The following is a 19,448-nucleotide window of genomic DNA, read 5'->3' as shown; positions in this document are numbered from 1 at the left end:
ATAACATTAGCTGATTGTAGAAATGTGTTAAGTAAATTAGCTATTAGCTGATAGCTGTCTGATATAATTTCTTTTCTCAACAAGCTAATTGAAAAAGTTGCTTTGAGTAAATTTTTGAATTTTAACAATTTGAAATACAAAAAATTAATTAACGAAACACTTATATTAATTTTTAAATCAATTCAAACAATTAATAATGGTCAAATAAATCAAAATTGATCTATAAGCTAACTATTTTATCAAACACGACCGTTATGTTGTTCCATTATTAAGGTGAGATAATGAGCTTATATCCATGACCTATAGAAAGTAATATGGGCCAAAGTTGGGCTTATGTCCATGGGCCGTTACAGTTTTTCTTTTATTTGATCCATGAAAAACTTTTTCGCGGAACTCAAAAGGTAACTGCCGGTTCTAAAAATCCGGAGGCCGGGACCGTAGCCTTAAACCACCAAAAACGGATGGCGCTAAACTGAAACAGGAGCGGAAGCATGGAGGCAGCGGCATTTACTTCAGCTTCACAACTTGGAACCGCTGGAAAATTTTCTTCATCGTCGTCTTCTTCCGCCGGTTCTAGGTCTCTTCGTTTCCTGCAGAACAAGCCTAATAGTATCGCTCTCAATTTCAAAGCTTCTAGAAGCTCGATCCGCGCCTCTGCTACTGGCGAGGAGGATTCCGGTAATTCTCATCGGAGTATGTATATAATGCATTGAGAAACGTACATTTATGTGAAAAAATGGAGAGACGTTTCTCTATCGAGATGTTAGTTAGTGATAAAGTATTGAGCTATTTCCATTATTTTCCTTCAATTTTACTTATATTTTATGATTAACTTTAATGCTTTGCAGTGGTAACTTTGCTCGATTATGGCGCTGGAAATGTCCGGAGTCTCAGGAATGCAATTCGGTTTCTCGGCTTTGACGTTAAAGATGTAATATATTTTTAAATATGTTCCTCGAATCATTTCTACTTCTTCATTTTGAGAATTTCACTAGAATATAAGTCTGACAATATAATGAACTTCGATAATTCTTGTCTGATTTTCTTCACATCACAATATTAGTTCATACTTCACAGTACTTGATTTGTTACTATGAGATTTTAAGTAACCGAGTAGTGAAGCTGGACTTAGCTCTTCTAGAGAATCTGTATGGCCTCTATTGCCTTTCCTTTTTATTCCTATTTATTGTTTTGGCATCTATTTAGGTACAAACACCAGAGGACATTTTGAAAGCTAAACACCTCATTTTCCCTGGAGTAGGTGATTTTGCTACTGCCATGGATGTGCTCAACAAGAAGGGGTAAGATTCTAGTAGAATTTACACCTAATGATTGATAGGGACTAGTGAGGCAATCATTGGTCAGTTACAGTTATTTACAGATTAGGGGGGATATTCTGCATTAACTTATCTTGAACATTATAATTTGCTGGTCTAAGTGAGTTTTTCTGAGAATTTATGAAAGCTATATTCAGCAGAATGGTTGAAGCTGTTTGTACTTATATTGAGCAAGATCGCCCATTCCTGGGAATTTGTCTTGGCATGCAGCTTCTTTTTGAGTCAAGTGAGGAGAATGGACCAGGTAACTGGTTTAAACAAAATTCTCTCTGTCAAGAGTTTCCATTTTATTTTATCTTGTCAATCAATTCTACCAAAAAGAGTCAAAAAGTTCTTGGCTGACTTATCATCATGTTTATGCAGTAAAAGGTCTTGGTTTAATTCCTGGAGTAGTTGGGCCTTTTGACTCATCTAAAGGAATTAGAGTACCTCATATTGGGTGGAATTCAATTGAAATAACAAAGGCTTCAGGGATCTTGGATGAAATTGGGAAGCGTCATGTCTATTTTGTTCATTCTTATCATGCAACACTGGTACAATTTTTGAGAACTTAATGTTTGCTTTTGCATGTAAGAAACTTGCTTAACCTGTCATCACTTCTTTCAGTCAGGTGATAATAAAGAGTGGGTATCATCAACCTGCAATTACGGCGATAATTTTATAGCATCTGTTAGAAGGGGAAACGTCCATGGTGTTCAGTTTCACCCTGAGAAGAGTGGAGGTATGTTGTATGGGAACTTTGTATGCCAAGAAAAGTTGAACAACTTCTTTAAAAATTTTCAAATTTCTGGATCTTTCTGGAAAGTCGATGAGTAGAAACCTGTCTGCAAGAAAGCCTCCATAACTTCATTAATGTAGTAGGTCGTCACAGGATGTGACAATAGTAGTGTCTACTTCCTATCATTGGCTGTCAAATCATTTTGATCTACATACCTTGTGATATGAATACTTTGAATATCAGGGAATTACTGTTCCTTTTATGTCACTTTTGGTGTAATCAGAAACACTTTTTCTAAAGTTACCTTTATCTAATTTGATCTTTCAGCTGTTGGGCTTTCTATTTTGAAGAGGTTCTTGAATCCCAAATCCAAGATAACAGAGGTGCATGATACATATGATTTGAAACTATGATTTTTTAACTTGATATTTGATCTAACATGTGTCATTTGGAGACAGGAGCCAGTCCAAACGAAGGCCACTAAACTTGCCAAGCGGGTGAGTTTTGGAAGTTAGTTCTGTCATTCTTGATGATGACATACCTTTGATTTTTCACCAGCAGTTTATGCTAATAAATTTTCCAACTGGGCAGGTTATTGCATGTCTTGATGTCAGGAGTAATGATAAAGGTGATCTTGTTATATATTTGTTTTTATTGCTGGTGATGGTTTGGGTGTGGAGAGACAATGCCAAAGAAACACTTTTTTTTGTCACTTTAGCAATGTTCAATTTAAGTTAATGAATATCAACACTTTTTGGGAAAAGGGTCAAATAGGCCCTTGAACATTACCTAAGAAGTCAATTAGGCCCCTAAACTTTTAAAGTAGCAATTAAAAGCATGAACATTGTATTTTGGTGCAATGAAGTCCAAAAACCGGTTATTGACTAGGGTTCTGGCAAACCTCTGGCAATATTTCCGATGACAAAAACTGCCGGCGAACCGGCGCCAATCACCATGGAAACTGTGAAGGTCACCTTCTTTCTCAGTTTCCATTGCGTTTGCCGGTCGCCGGAACCCTAGTGACCTGTGATAGTAGGTCACTAACCGGCTTTTGGACTTCATTGCACTAAAATACAATGTTGATGGGTTTAATTGCTACTTTAAATAGTTTATGGGTCTAATTGACTTCTTAGGTAATGTTCGAGGGCATATTGACCCTTTTCCCACACTGTTTTTTTGTCACTTTAGCAATGTTCAATCTATGTTAATGAATAATGTGGTTCACATAGGATATTTTAATGCTTATTATTAGCATCCTGCTGTTGGGTCCTATTTGGATAAAACTGTATCGCTTAATTTTGCTATCTCTTGTGAAGGTGAGGAACCTTGGCAAGCCAGTAGATCTTGCTGGACAATATTACTATGATGGGGCTGACGAGGTATGCCTCAGCAATAGCTATTACTGATACATTGTATTTGATTGTGATGATAATCTTGGCTGCTGTGGTATTCCAGGTTAGCTTTTTAAATATCACTGGTTTCCGGGACTTCCCTCTCGGTGATTTACCAATGTTGCAGGTCAGTCATATCATAGTCTTATTTCCTATATGGTGCTTCTAAACGATATATAGTTTTGTTTATTTTACTGTAGTGATGTCAAGTGGGCTGTGCCGGTTTGGCTTATGCCCACATGGGCTAGCCCTAGTGTGGGTTGTGCCATGCCATGGTGCCAAGGGCACATTAGAATGTGGGCAGTGTTGACTGAGCCCATATAAGAATGTGGGTTGTGTCAACCCAACCAATATTTTTAGAATGTTGGTGTAGCCCAACCCACTTTAATTTGTTAAAAAAATTAAATTAATAATTTTATAAAAATGGTTTAACTATATAGGTTATAATTTATACTTTTTAAAAAATTTTATAATTATAAAAATTTAATTTTATTACATATTTGTATAATATTTAAATAGTATATTATTTGTGGCCATACCTTGGCTGACCCATGTGGGCTGAGTATATATTTTTGTTTCTATTTTACCAGTTCACAAAAGCATAAATTCTGAATCTATGTATTTGTGATAAATGGCTCTTGCTTTTTATTCCTGTAACTGGAAATTCCACCAGTGAACTGAGGATCTGAAGTATAACCCATCTTTATTATTATTATTATTATATTATTATTATTATTATTATTATTTTTTTTTTTTTTTTGGAAATATCCATCTTTATTTTCCTTCCATAGGATTCTAATATTCTGCATGAGATTTGATATGATGGTTCTAAACCGTTGCAATTGTATTGATTTTAAATGAGTTAATATTCAACTTAGTCATTGACTATTGTGGGTTTTCTCAATTTAGTCCTAAATGACTTTTTGTGCTTAATTAGGTCTTCAACTTTGATGGTTTTACTCAATTGAGTTCTCTGTTAAGATAGCTTGGTAATTTCACCTTTATTAATACCCAATTTAGTCCTCGACTATAGTAGTTTTACCCAAGTTAGTCTTCGACTATAATGATTTTTCTCAATTTAGTCCTTGATTCTAACAACTGATGACTGAATTGGGTAAAACCATTGAAGTCGAGGACCTAATTAAGCACAAAAATTCCTTTAGGACTAAATCACAAAAAACTACTATAGTCGATGACTAAATTAGGTATTAACTCAATTTTAAATGATGGACCTCTATGCTCACAATCACTTCCCGACAAAAATCCAATTATGCATGCACTTAACATGCCGATTGGCTTGTTGTGCTGTTATCTTCTTTTGTTGAACTTGTTTACCTTATATTGCAGTTCTAAAAACATTTGCCTCTGGAGGATAATGATGCTTATTTACAGCTACTCAAATTGTCATATAGGTATTGAGGCATGCATCAGAGAATGTTTTTGTGCCACTAACTGTTGGAGGAGGTATCAGAGACTTCACTGATGGAAATGGCAGGTATACATCAACCTATTGCTCTGGGAACCTTTTATCAGTGTTAATGTCATTTCAAATTCATTGCGTGAAGGTTTGTCATTATGGACTAGTAATGGACTTCTAGATCCAATTCGCTTACCAATATCATGGATGCTTTTCTCAGGCACTACTCCAGTTTGGAAGTTGCTTCAGAGTATTTCAGGTCTGGTGCTGACAAGGTTTCTATCGGTAGTGATGCTGTGTATGCTGCAGAAGAATATTTGAAATCTGGAGTATGTAACAGTCTCCGAGATGAATGTTCACATGAAGACTTGCTTATTCATTCTTCTTTCTTTTCATTTTTGTGTTAACTTTTCTAACGTCTATCTTTTTAAACCATCTCTCACAGGTAAAAACTGGAAAGAGCAGTCTAGAGCAGATCTCCAGAGTCTATGGAAATCAGGTTCAACTCTCTTTCCTATTCAATTTGTGGAATAACTTTCTTCTAGATTATTATGTCTGCTAGCCAGTTGTTTATGTCTGTCTGCATCCCCATGGTTTAACTTGCATATGGCAGGCAGTGGTTGTAAGTATTGATCCTAGGAGAGTGTATTTGAAGGACCCTAAAGATGTACATTTCAAGAGCGTCAAAGTGAGAAATCCAGGTAAGGCATCCACATAACTTGGGTCTGTATCATTGTAGTTTTGGAATTTGAAATTCGTTGGTTTATGTATCCAGTTTCTCTGGTGCATAAAGTAGACTAGAAAAGAGAACCCAAATAGCTTCCATCTCTCTATGTCAAAGAGATATGTCAAGGGGGAGAGCATGATTAGAATAAACACCATGTGTAGTTCTGAAGTACCTTAGCTCTCTTGCTGTGGGAAAACGGGGGGCAGGGTTGATAGAGGGAGACAGGAAACTTGAAGTTTTGCCTTGCCAAGATTTGAAAGGGGAGAAGAAATTGCTTTTGTTCGACTGTTTTTCACTTCTTGTTTCAGGTCCAAACGGCGAAGAGTATGCTTGGTACCAGTGTACAGTGAGTAGTCATCTATATTCTTCTCATTTTTATGTGTATCAACTTTTGTCCACGTAATTATCAATATTGTCTTTCATCTGTTCTTTTTGTACTATCCTCACAACTTCAAGCCTATTAATTTGTATTTGTCCATTTCAAGGTGAATGGTGGACGAGAAGGTCGACCAATTGGGGCATATGAGCTTGCCAAAGCTGTTGAAGAATTAGGTGCTGGTGAAATACTGCTTAATTGCATTGACTGTGATGGTATGATGAATTATTTTATTTTATTAGATATAATAATTGTTATACATTCTAGCCAGCCTACTCTGTTATGCATGAAGATATTCTCTGTTAGTGGTGTTTGTTTCTTATAGTTATAGTTATATTATAACCACCTGGTTTTTTTTTTTTTTTTTTTTTTTTTTTGGCTTTTGTGATGTTTTCAGGCCAACGGAAAGGATTTGATATAGACCTAATCAAACAAATTTCAGATGCTGTAAGCATCCCAGTAATTGCGAGTAGTGGTGCAGGAGCCGTTGAACACTTCTCGGAGGTTTTCAAAGAAACAAATGCCTCAGCTGCCCTAGCTGCTGGTATTTTCCACAGAGGTAATTTGGAATAGAAAAAGGAAGATGATTGAAGTGTAATTTTCCAAAATATATATAAGTACAGTACCTTTTCAATTTATGGTTCTTTACCGACGCTATGATGTAAATGCAGGTACCTATTCAATCTGTGAAAGAGCATTTGCTGAAGACGGGTGTAGAAGTTAGAATGTTGATATAACAACGGTGAGATCTATTTCATTCACGAGTTTTGATTTACATTATAAAACTGCATCTCCCTTTTTTCATTTGTTATGTACAGTAATTATGCTTGATTGAATATTTTATTGGATCCTGTTTGTACACCAATCGGCAATAGCTAGTTTCTGCTCCAGTGGATAATTTTTTAAATTATATATATATATATATATATATATATATATTGGATCAAATGAGACAAATACTTAGAGAAGAAAAATAAGAACCAATTTTAGCCTTATATCTGGAAAAATTAACAGATCATATCATTTTTTTTTTAAATATGGTGGCATTTTTGTAATTATCATCAACGTTATTATGTAAATTTGAACACTAAATTTGCAATTCTCAGACTTTTTCAGGTTCGCACATCTAGTATTAACATTTTGTATATTTAGTATTAAAATATTGCATTTGCAAAAATGCAAAAGTGTATTGCACTTAGAGTTTCGATTAGTAATTCACTTTTTATTTCTTAAAGTCTAGCATTTATTGTTTAGATTTAAAATTTAGTTTTATCCATTGATTTTATAAATTTACCAGGTTTGCATAGACTTTTCTAAGTTTATACATTTAGTATAAACATTTTGCATATTTAGTAATAAACGATTGCTTTTGCAAAAAAAAAAAAAAAAAAAAATCAATTTTAGAGTTTATTACTGAGTTTTTGGTTTAGTGGTTTACTTTTTATTGCTTAAGGTATAGCATTTACTGTTTAGATTTAAAATTTAGTTTTTTTTCGTTGATTTTATAAAATTTATCATGTTTGCATATTTAGTTGTTAAAGATTACGGCCCTGTTTGGTAAAATGGCTGTTAGCTGATTGTGTTAATTATAGGGTATAAATAGTTGATAACATTAGCTGATTGTAGAAAAGTGTTTGGTAAATTAGTTGTTAGCCTTTTAATTTTAGCCTTTTGGAGTTGCAAAAAGCTAATTAACCAAACATTTATATTGATATTTTAACTAAATCAAACAATTAATAGTGGTCAAATAAACCAAAATTGACCTATAGGCCAATTTTTTACCAAACAGGGCCTACATATTTAAATGTTCAAATTTGTAAAGTGAAGTAGATGATAATTACGAAATGTCACCGTGACTTTTTAAAAGTATCATATCAGTCGAATTTTTACAAATGTAAAACTGAGGTTAATTTTTATTTTTCTCCTATAGTATTGTATGTTCTCACAAGATCCTTAACCTATATGTGTGTGCGCGCGTTAAGAATCTGCGAAGAGGGCATCCCGTGCGAAAATACGAATGAATATGATCAATGACTCTTTAAAATACCAAACACGGCCTACATATTTAAATGTTCAAATTTGTAAAGTGAAGTAGATGATAATTACGAAATGTCACCGTGACTTTTTAAAAGTATCATATCAGTCGAATTTTTACAAATGTAAAACTGAGGTTAATTTTTATTTTTCTCCTATAGTATTGTATGTTCTCACAAGATCCTTAACCTATATGTGTGTGCGCGCGTTAAGAATCTGCGAAGAGGGCATCCCGTGCGAAAATACGAATGAATATGATCAATGACTCTTTAAAAAATTCAATACAAAATTGTGCATTTGAAGGCCAGAATTCTACACTCAAAGGCATAAATATGTGCAATCGAAGCAATTTATGATAACAAAAAGAGAAGTTATTCAGCTTAAATGTTATTGAAGCAATTACACGTACAAATCATTTGTAAATCTCACAAATTTCATTAAAAATTTAGTTATATATTGTTGTCAAAAAAAAAAAAAAAAGACAAAAGACATAATAAATATTGTCCATAATAATGCACTTAGGAAAAATATGAAGTTGAAGAAAGAAAAAATGCACTCAAAGACAAAGACCATCTGAACTTACTTTCAAGTTATTTACCATATTTTCAAAAAAAAAAAAAAAAAAAAAAAAAAAAAAAAAAGAAGTTATTTATCATAACTAGTATTTGCCCCGTGCATAAAAAATTTATAAATATTGTTGTAATGTTATGATACAAAACATAATTAGTTTTATTAAAAATGTAAGTATAGTTATACAATGAAATATTTAAATGTTAAAGACAATACATGTATTCATATTGTTAATCTCATTTGTAATAATGATCTTACAAAGTTAAACGAATAGAGAAAGCTCAGGCCACCTCGTAGTTTACCCACACACACAAATAATCTTACAAACTAATCAAAATTACACACTATTAAAAAGTTAGTACGTGTATATATATATATATATATATATATATATATATATATATATATATATATATATATATATATAATATATACTAACTTAATAAAAAATAAAAGTTTTAATATAACAAATGTTGGGCTAATATAAAATTACATTTTTTCAAAAATTTATGGGTCAAACCTATCCCATTGCTGCAGTCCATTTTCCCAAAGCACAGTCACTATTTTGGAGGGAAAACTATGATTCTGCTTTATTATATATATATAAAGATAAAGATATAAAGATAAAGTTAAAGATAAAGATATAAAGATAAAGATAAAGATGTCACCATGTTTTTTTAATTATATATCTTCATTTTAGACTATCGATTTGAATTTGATCAACGAATGAGATTAAATTTACTTTTTACCACCTAATCAATGTTTCACATTTGACCCGTGATATATATATATATATATATATATATATATATATATATATATATATGCACACATATTATACATATACACACGTGCACACATATATAATATGTATGTATATATGTAATACAAATAATATATATAAATACACACACACACACACACACACACACACATATATATATATATATATATATATATATACATACACATATGACATACCTGAGGAGAATTAATAATGGGTTTATGTACTTTAACAACCCCAGACATTAGACCTAGCTTCACTCCATGCTTTTCTACTAAGGCATCCGTGTAATCAGAATGGAGTTTCATCAAATTTATCCTGCAAATGAGTAGATCGGTCTGGAAGCAAGTTAGTGATACACAATAACATCTTGGGGTATAAAATGTTTACATATATGTTTCCGATTACAAAACTTATATGGTTTAAAGTCTAAACTTACATATCAACTTCATTGAAAGTAGTCAACAATGCAAATGTGTTTTGTGAGTCTTTCGAACGTGTGACAACTGTTTTTAAAAGCCTGGTCATTGGAACCTGCCATCCACAGCAAGATAACCAGCACTCAATAATATGCAAGGTTAGATAAAGTTTTAGATATAATTTGAATTTTCGGGGGGTAAAAAAAAAAATCTGCAAGACTCACTCTTCTTTCTCTTTCTTTAGGGGGGAATCTGAGGTTCTGTAGCACTGCGTCTAGGGGGCTTAGTCGAAGTTTCCTTTGGCTTTTCTTCGACAGGGGAAGCTTCAACTTTAGGCTTTGGTTTCTCTTTCTGTTCATCAACAGGAGGTGATAACTGTGGTGCAACTTGCTCAGATGGAGCAACATCATCCACACCTTCAACAGATTTTGTAATGACAACAACCTTGGTGCCTAGCTCCACAATATCTCCTTCTCTTTGGCTACGAACTAAAATAAATAAATATAACAGATCACAATCTGGAATTTCAGAATTATCAAGGGGGCAAGAGCCATTTACTTCTATTATATTTTTCAGATTTTGCATTGCTCCAACATTTTAGCCAAAAAAGAAAAAAAGTTAGGGACAGTGGTTAAAGAGAAAATCTTAAATTGGGAACGATGGCTAGAGAAATAGCCGGAAGCCCGGAAACGGTGGGGTGAAGAGAAGGGTGGAGACAATGCCGAAGAAGAGAAGGGGCAAAAAAAAAAGGAATTGAACATATTGTTGGCAAGGTTTGATGCAGGTTTAGTCATCCATTTCTCCAAAATTGTAAAACATGTCAAATGGGTTATCCAAAATTTAGAAAAATTAAGAATTGTTTTCTATTTTCTAAATTGAAGAAATGACAAGTAAATGAATTCTAAATGTTAAAAAAAAAAAAATGAAATCATAATGAACTAATAAATTCAGTCACATACGACCTTTTGGATTTGGATTACACCAGTTTCAGGACTAGTAACATCAATTGTCACCTGGGAATATGAAAATCCATACATAAGATTTTAATCTTTCTTAAAATTGAAAATGTTTGAACTAAAATGAATCATTAAAGCACAGAGTGAAGTACCTTATCTGTTTTAACTTGAGCCATTACCACATGAACTTCTACTCTATCACCAAGTTCTCGTAAAGAAAGAAAAATGGGAACAAAAACAAGCATAAGCCTCTGTGAAATATCAAATCAGGAAACAAACAGAACTAAATGATGATGAGAAGGAAACTTACTCTTCAGGTATGTAGCAAGTGTTCCCTCACTAATAGATTCACCCATAAAGGGAACAACAGCATCAACCAAATAAACCTAATATACAAGAATTGGCAAAAAGGAAATAGTCAAAATATTAGTTAAGAGCTCCAAATTAGTCATTCCTCTACTATCAAACTTTGGACGCAACCTAGGTCGAGTTCAGATTAGCCTCACAATGATGAGAATATTGGATGTTATATACAAAAATATACTTAGGATTCGAAATATGTTAGGCGGAACATTACTCTCAGTATAAGCATTTCACATGGATATCATACTAGGATTCAGAACAAAAGTATAACAACTGTACTAAAGGGAAAATAAAAAATAAAAAATCACACCACCATTAGCACAAAATGACCTGCTCCAAATCTATAATGTAACAACTCTGTACTCTGCATTATGTATATGCTATATCGTACAATGATGCCCCAACTTGAGATGCCAAGAGATTACCGGGTAAAATGAAGTGACTGAATCCCCTTGGGTGAATTAATATCTGTTCATATTTAGAAAAGGATTATTCCAAATCCGTAGCAGTCCATAAAACCTAGAAGCACCAATAGACCATATACCACTCGAGCTTGTAATCACAGACAATATCAGACAGAATTAGAAATGTCAAATGATAAAGAGAAAATTTGCAGGTTATTTGTTCAGTGTATCACAGTCTATCATGCATTTATACTAGTCAAGCTTGTAATCACAGTTTATTATGCATTTATACTACTGCTGCTGATAAGATATCTTTGTGTGATTTTGCTATGATAACCTTACCGAACACACAATACACAGTGATCATGATCTACAATTAGTTTTGCTTCTACTGCCGTGATTAGAATTTAGAAACCAGTTTCTTCACATTCAATGAGGATTAAATACACTAGTTATCCAAAAACTAGAACTAGGCACACAACTTTGCACCATTATCCAAACATACTAATAGCTAAAAGAGATACTATGAATACAGACAAAACAAACCAAATAGCTTCTGTAGCAACAGAGCAAACTCTAGGATTCAATACACCAGGTCAAACGTCATGCAACGGATTTCCTAAATTCGACCTCATTCATATAACAGAAACAAAATCTTACTCCTATACGTCTACAAAAACTCATAATTATTCACGATGCATGTATATATGTAGAGATGCATGAAGCGCAAGTCAGGATTAGTACCGAAGTAGAAGAGACGACTCCAGAAACTAGTTTCCTCCGTAAAACGCCCAACATCATCCCTTAGTACTGCTCAATCGATCAAAATAATCAAAAACAGAAATGGAATAGCTAGCGGAAATGGAATATGTCCTGTAAGATCGTGAAGGAGGGAAGAAGCTTTAACCTGATTACTCTTCGACGGAGAAGAACAAAGGTAGCTAGGGAGAGACTTCGGAGCGGAGGTCCGGCGTAGAGAGAGATAGCTAGAGAGGCGAATTGGCGGGGATGGAGGTCATTCGCCGCCGCGAAGCGAGGAATTTTCGGTACTGAACTACCCGTGCTAATGTGCTATGCTTTTCTTATTCGGAATCAGAAACAAAATGTTACTCCTATATGTCTAAAAAAACATATAAGTATTCACGATGCATGTGTATATGTAGAGATGCATGAAGCTCAAGTCAGGATTAGTACCGAATCAGAAGAGACTCCAGAAACGAGTTTCCTCCATAAAAAGCCCAACATCATCCCTTAGCACTGCTCAATCGATCAAAATAATCAAATACAGAAATGGAACAGCTAGCGCAAATTCAATATCCGAATGTCCTGTAAGATCGTGGAGGGGGAAGAAGCTTCAACCTGATTACTCTTCGACGGAGAAGAACAAAGGTTGGGAGAGAATTCGGAGCGACGGCGTAGAGAGATAGAGAGGCGAAATGGCGGGGATGGAGGTCATTCGCCGGCGCGAAGCGAGGAATTTTCGGTACTGAACTACCTGTACTGCTAAATGCTAATGCGCTCTGCTTTTCTTATTCGGAAATCGGAATTTTCCTTTTACTTCTGAAACATCGCATGAGCGCTGCGCTGTAGTAAATGAGAAACATTACTCCGTGATACGGCGGAGTAACCGTTTTTATACGCCCGACGTCATCATTCATTTGGTTGTTATAAATCCTCTTTTAATTTATTTATTTATTTTCATTGAAAATAATCTTTCAGCCCAATAACAAATTAAAACTAATGAATCCAAAATTCAAAACATTAACTCACGGCCCAAAATCAAATTAAAACTCTGCTCACCATCGCCTCTGCTGAGTTGTATATACAACTGCTTTTACATAGGATCAAAGTTGTAAGTAACTATAGTCGATCAAAACTCGGTCAGATTAGTCTTATTTAACAGGATGCGAATACCAGTTTACAAAAATTGTTGTATATATATGGCTATTTGCTTACACTTTTGATTATATCATGTGAGTGATGAGGTGAAGATTACAGAGAAATGAGTTGATTGAGATTGACAGGGTTTGCATATTGCTTAGAGCCACTAAAAACTGCACTGGCAAGAACACTAGCTGCGGTCTCCGTGGGGTGATATCTGTCCCAGAAAATATAATCACTTCTCTTGGAGCAATATATGGATATCGGAGTGCATGGAAGCTCAGCATTCAACCTCCCCAATCCACAGCAAGCAGCTTTCACTTCCTTAAACCCTGCCATCAACAAAAACCCTCTTAGGATCAATAGCCTTCCCAACACTGCTAGTCTTAACTGCACAAACTTAAATACGTGACATGTGACTTAACTCTGATAACATTGATTAGATCAAGCGCCTATAGCTAATAGCGAAGCCCCCGCCACATACATTTTCTATAAGTAGGATGCTGGACTTGGCCGTTCAGGCCTTAGCCTAACAATATTTTTGCAGACAAATTCATTGGTAGCTATTTAGAATCAAACTAGTGCACGTACCGTAAGTTGATGGGTTTTGAATGACGGTTAGAAGGAAATTGTAGGTGTCGAAATATGAGTAGTTGAAGTCATTGAGACTGGATTTCAAGCTCTGAAGCATTGACTGAAGTCCTTGGTTGTACTTGTTTGCCCAGTAATTTGCTCCGTCGAGGCACTCCCCGGTTTTGTTCGGGTGCCGGTGCCGCAGCAACGGCATGCATCCGATCGCCGGCACTCCCGGAATCACAAATTTACGTGCCCCCAAACCGTGCAATTGCTGAAACCAAAAACCATAACAAAGTACAGTCCACATTTATTATTTTATATTTTCAGATAGATCAAAACGTTTCGACCACGAATACAACATAATAAATGAATTACTTGTAAGTAGGGTTTGAGGGTGGCAGTCATCTGATCAACGAATTGTTGCGGCGGAGTGGTGTTGGGGAGCTTGGAATCGGAGTTGAAGTAGTTGATGAGATCATTGCTTCCGATGAGAATGAGGAAGGGAGATTTGGAGAGTTGCTGTTTGGCTGCGGCAGCTCCTATCTGGTTCACCAATTTTTGTTGCACCGTGGAGAATAGTCGCACTTGATCCGAAAGATGCAGCGCCTTACTCTATCAAAACATATCACATAAATTAGACTCCCAAATCTTACTCATAGTGGCACATTATGATAAATTACTTTTTTTCATGTGAATCTCAATACAAATGTCTATCTCAAGATTTTATGTATGGAAGTATAAGTTAAAGATATGAAATGAAAGTACACAGTATTTTTTCAGAACTATAACTATCACTTTTTAGATACTTAAATCAAAATTGCCTAATAAATATTTGAATTATTTGTACAATTACACGATTATTGTCCGTTTAATGATGATATGGCACATAGACGATTTTTATTGGTATTTAAAAACACTATTTTAATTGAAAAGTTTTTTAAATTTTAATCACTTTTAGTGTGATTGAATTCAAAATCTTACAATAATGCCATTATTTGTGGAGTTGAAGATTCCAGCGCCTCCCGAAGCAAAGCTTACACCTTTGAGGAAGACATTGTTCTTGTCGGAAAGGTATGGTGGAGGAGTCGGCAATCCCACTTTCTCAGCTGTCAAAATGTCAAATGATGTTTTTTTTAATTTTAAATTTTATTTTAAAAGCCAAGAAATTCCGTGGATCACAAAAATGTTTAATCTATTATCTATACCACTCTCATAATATCTGAAAAAGAAAGGTTCCCACTTCCCATTATATTCTCATACGCATCAATCAGTGCATGTGCATGCCCTATCATGCAAGATGTGCAGCTGATCTGATATGCATATTTAATTTGTAAAATTAAAGCAATTAGGCATTTCTCCATATATAGCGGTATAGCACGCATCTCTTAAATATTTATTCTCTCAGGTAACAAAGGAAATCAACAATCACTATACACAAATAATGTGTAGTAGATAAATCACATTGATCACACTAAGAAAACTTTATACTATGGATAGACTTAATTAAGAAAATATCAACAATAAACATTAATCAACAAATTAAAGAACAAAAAAAAAAAAACTAGTTTAAATTGTACATAACGGAGTTCAATCTAAAAATGTTAATAAATAATCCAATAAAAAGTCAAACTTAAAATTTGTGGTTACTATTTGACCAAAGGGGTTGGTCCAACAATATATATATATATATATATATATATATATATATATATATATATATTTCTAATGAGGTGAAAACTAATCTGATCTTAACCTGTGAATTTGTGAAGGATTGAACTGCAACTACTACATGATTGCACTGCTACAGCTATCAGACATGCTTGGAGGACCTTGCGTGACCCGTGTTTAGTGCAATCATGAAGTAAGTGAAGTGCAACCCTTTACAAGTTTGCAGTTTGCAGTTTGTAAGTTAAAGTTGGTTCTCACCTGATTATGGGCATATATATATATATATATATATATATATATATATATATATATATATATATATATATATCACTGTCTACAATCATACTCTATGACACCATTTACTATAAAGTAAAGCAAACTTACCAAGAAAATCAGCAGAATTGTTGCCATTACTAAACCTTCCGGTGGCTTTCCGGCCAGGGTAATCGACACCGTTGTGAGGAAAATCAGCCCGAATGATGGAATCAATGTGGTTGTTGTTGCCCACATCGACCAAAGAGTCGCCAAACACGTACATGGCGGGGACTTTCTGAGCCTCCGAGAAAGAACCACTCAAGAAGAAGGAGAAAGACAAGAAAACAATAAAAACATTCATCTTTCTCAGAGAACAAGCAAAACCCATCATTCTTGAGCTGGTTTCTTGATAGCTCTTTTGATGTCTCTCTCTCCTGCACTTGGGAGAATTCAATACGAGTGGATGGGGGGATTTAAAGGCGTAGAAAAGATGAAAGAGGGAACCACATGGGAGTGTGAACAAGTTGAATGAAGATTAGAATGAGCATACATACGTTTTTTCGTTGACGTAACATTACGCATGCATTTATGCCTTGGGACATCCTTGTATGTGCTTGTATTATAAGGTTGCCATATGCATACATGATATATGTAGAACCTTACTTTGGCATTTCCTCGAACATTAATTAGGAGGATAATATATAAATTACACTTTAATCAACGTTTCATGCATCCTTTGCTAATATAATAATTGCTAAACCGTGAGTCGCAATCAGCCTTCCAACATCCTTAGGCCTTTTTTTCATACATGTTTTTGGCGAGATTCACCTCACCCTGTCGCCTCCGGTCATGATTTTCTAACATCTTCTCGTGCATATTTTCAGTGAGATTTGCCACACCTAACCTCCATTTAAGTCAGACACGAACCAACTACACTAAGTCCCGGAGCAATAATTACATATAATTGCGAATAACAAACGCAAACAATCCCAGTGGTATTTAGTCCGCTTGCCTCTTCTATCTCTTGACTTTAACACTAACCAAATTTGGTATCTGATTTTTAATTTAAAATTTTCACACTTTCAGTTGATTATATCGACCAAATTCAATTAATATCTAAAATTCCCACTTTTAATAATCCTATTTACCAAATTTGATTAGTACCTAAACTCATCACTTTTAGTCCTAGCATCACATATGATGGATTGTGAGGCAGATAAATAAAAGTAGAACAGTTTTCAAACAAAAAAAATAAATAAAAGTAGAACAACTCAATAATTGTAACAGTAATGGTAGTTAATTAGATTAATTGATGCATACATATATCCATAAATATTGACACACTATATCCACGAAAACGAAAGTGTGACGGTTAACTACTTACTTTGTGAAACCAAAATGGTTTTATGACATTGTTGCCATTATGTACGGCTCCGACATCACTTCAGTCCAATTTCTTAGAAAAATCTTTTCAAAACTGATTATTCAATATTCAGGAAACAATTATTTCCTTAATTATAATTATATATAGAACTTATATATACTAATATAAGAGTGAACCATATTCACACTGAAGAATTTGATTTTAAAAAGTACAACAATATTACGGATTAAACAAGTGTACAAAAGCATAACATGATAGTAGCTTTGTATCATGATTCGTTCGCCACGAGTACTATACGGTAAACGTATAAAAATATTCATTTATTTTGATGTAGTATAAAATTACATTGATTTAATGTGTTATACAATTTATATATTTTCTAATAAATGTCACTTTTTTAGGGGAAATAAATCAAATAATGAATGTCACTTTTAATAAGCAATAATATTTAATTGTGATGGAGATAGGCTTTAAATTAAAATGGATGGGAACGATAATAGTGAGTTACTGGCTACCCACTTAATTTGGTCATAATGAAAACAAACTGAAAAGCATGGACTCCACTACATATCTTTGCGTGTGGCCATCACTTTGCCATTAATTTTCAATATAATTAATTTTGGGAATCAGCTTAAAGACTAATAAAGATTTCCACACACTTCTCCCACTTCTTCCAAGTCAATCTTTCAAACCCCTTTTGCTCTCCATATCTTCCCCATTCCTCTTCTTTGATCCAACCCACACAAATAGTAGTTCTACTCGCAATTGGAGTTAATTGCTTATTCACCTCTCAATTAAACCAGCAATTAACTAAAATTTGCATAAATTACTTAATTTGCTTGGTATCTTTTACTTACTAATGTATCGAAGATGGGTTTCATCAAATACATATAGGTACACCCAAAAAAAAAAAAAAAAAAAAAAAAAAAAAAAAAAAAAACATACCCTTGAATAGCAAGTTGAAGTTTTTTTTCGTAAAACAAAAACAACAAATGCTAATATTGCATAATAATGCACTTCAATTCATATTTATTGATTCACATTTGTAGGGGAGAGGGTTTGCATTTCCCAACACCTCTCTTGCTATGACATTAAGGTAGCTTATTGAGTATGGACAGAAGGTCATATATCTCACCATTATATCAACCACAATTTTTTTTAGACATATTCTCTAAAGTAAATTTTTTTTTAAAAAAAAATTGATAGTTTTTAGAATCACTAGCTAATTGTGGGTATTGGAATTAAAGTAGCTAGCTAATGCATGTGAAACCTTAAAAACGTTTGCTTCAAATGGTGGTTTTGGTCAGCATGAGTTGTCATTGGCGCAACAACGTAACAACAGTTTAGGATTCTTAATTTTTTGACATATATTTTCCACGATTAAGCATAACCAAACTGAGTCGAATAACCAGTCAGCAGTTGACTGCAAATTCCATCTTCCGCGTATTGTTACGTCTAATTTGCTTCACTATTTACAAAACTTCAATTTTCTCAAGTAAACTGTCAATTGCAACCGTCTAACACTCCCAAGCCATAAATTAATGCATAATGACTTGCCAAAATGAAAGGACCCAAGATCTTCCTCTGCAAGACCACAACGTTAAGAAAAGAGGAAGATAAGAATAAGAAAATTTGGGTCTTTTCAAAGTTTGATCTTGGGTCATCTTACTTTGTTAAATTATGCATGAAGCAAAAACATTATATGCTAAATATAATTTTATATCAGATCGTTCCTTACAATCGTTCTAGACAGAAATTATAGTATCCGTGTTATGTTTAAATTTATGAATGATTTTTACTCAGTTTTCATTTCCATATATGAAAACAAAGATAAATGTAAAATAATAAACTTATAATATATAGAACGGATTAATTTTATGAATTAGGTTAAAATATAATGTGAATAATATATGGATGTCATCCATGTCACCATGAGTGATGTATGATTGTTAACGTGTAATAGTGTTGAAATTTGAAATAAAACGCATTTATTATGGGATTGTTAATGAATGCAACGTGTGCTGCGGGATCGTCTTGTTTGACCTTTAATTTCCACATTCATTTTCTAAATATACACATACAGCTATATTCTATCACCTCATCAATTTTTCAAACCATCCCGTATATGTGTGTGTAAATCCATCTGGCATTCTTTACAAGCAGTAGTCACCTAGTGGAATAACACTGT

General features: G+C 33.9%; 2 protein-coding genes, 1 long non-coding RNA gene and 1 pseudogene across 3 annotated transcripts; 1 reads left to right on the top strand and 3 right to left on the bottom strand.

Moving 5' to 3' along the window:
- The first annotated feature begins 392 nt into the window (after positions 1–392).
- LOC109178039 (imidazole glycerol phosphate synthase hisHF, chloroplastic-like) lies at positions 393–6,856 on the top strand. The gene is made up of 20 exons (XM_019327535.1): positions 393–678; positions 849–931; positions 1,207–1,301; positions 1,478–1,581; positions 1,701–1,870; positions 1,944–2,058; positions 2,383–2,438; positions 2,514–2,552; positions 2,647–2,721; positions 2,944–3,051; positions 3,372–3,434; positions 3,511–3,573; positions 4,859–4,941; positions 5,084–5,192; positions 5,309–5,362; positions 5,477–5,564; positions 5,899–5,936; positions 6,076–6,181; positions 6,364–6,523; positions 6,631–6,856. The coding sequence occupies exons 1-20, from the start codon at positions 492–494 to the stop codon at positions 6,701–6,703; spliced, it is 1,869 nt and encodes a 622-aa protein (XP_019183080.1). The 5' UTR covers positions 393–491; the 3' UTR covers positions 6,704–6,856.
- Positions 6,857–9,052: 2,196 nt separating this feature from the next.
- LOC109178038 lies at positions 9,053–11,321 on the bottom strand (annotated as a pseudogene).
- A 194-nt stretch (positions 11,322–11,515) lies between these two features.
- LOC109178153 lies at positions 11,516–13,153 on the bottom strand. The gene is made up of 3 exons (XR_002053666.1): positions 12,856–13,153; positions 12,241–12,753; positions 11,516–11,560 (listed from the first exon to the last, which is right to left on the bottom strand). It is a non-coding gene; the product is annotated as an uncharacterized LOC109178153 (long non-coding RNA).
- A 211-nt stretch (positions 13,154–13,364) lies between these two features.
- On the bottom strand, positions 13,365–16,456 carry LOC109178149 (GDSL esterase/lipase At5g55050). Its single transcript, XM_019327714.1, has 5 exons — positions 16,006–16,456; positions 14,935–15,059; positions 14,329–14,565; positions 13,969–14,224; positions 13,365–13,709 (listed from the first exon to the last, which is right to left on the bottom strand). Exons 1-5 carry the CDS (start codon positions 16,265–16,267, stop codon positions 13,489–13,491), a joined length of 1,101 nt encoding a protein of 366 aa, XP_019183259.1. The 5' UTR covers positions 16,268–16,456; the 3' UTR covers positions 13,365–13,488.
- Between the last annotated feature and the right edge of the window lie 2,992 nt (positions 16,457–19,448).

The sequence above is a fragment of the Ipomoea nil genome, unplaced genomic scaffold (genome assembly GCF_001879475.1).
Source record: "Ipomoea nil cultivar Tokyo-kokei standard unplaced genomic scaffold, Asagao_1.1 scaffold0813, whole genome shotgun sequence".
Taxonomy (NCBI): domain Eukaryota; kingdom Viridiplantae; phylum Streptophyta; class Magnoliopsida; order Solanales; family Convolvulaceae; genus Ipomoea; species Ipomoea nil.
Note: the sequence above shows the minus strand (reverse complement) of the source record. Positions and strands in the feature narration are given on the sequence as shown.

Bases quoted from the DNA above. Each gene is read 5' to 3' on its own strand.
- LOC109178039 (XM_019327535.1), top strand. From the start codon at position 492: ATGGAGGCAGCGGCATTTACTTCAGCTTCACAACTTGGAACCGCTGGA. The intron at 1,302-1,477 runs GTAAGATTCTAG...TATATTCAGCAG, and splicing joins GATGTGCTCAACAAGAAGGG to AATGGTTGAAGCTGTTTGTA. The intron at 3,435-3,510 runs GTATGCCTCAGC...GTGGTATTCCAG, and splicing joins ACTATGATGGGGCTGACGAG to GTTAGCTTTTTAAATATCAC.
- LOC109178149 (XM_019327714.1), bottom strand. From the start codon at position 16,267: ATGATGGGTTTTGCTTGTTCTCTGAGAAAGATGAATGTTTTTATTGTT. The intron at 14,566-14,934 runs GTAAGATTTTGA...ATGTTTTGATAG, and splicing joins CCACAAATAATGGCATTATT to AGTAAGGCGCTGCATCTTTC. The intron at 13,710-13,968 runs GTACGTGCACTA...TGTTGATGGCAG, and splicing joins TCAAAACCCATCAACTTACG to GGTTTAAGGAAGTGAAAGCT.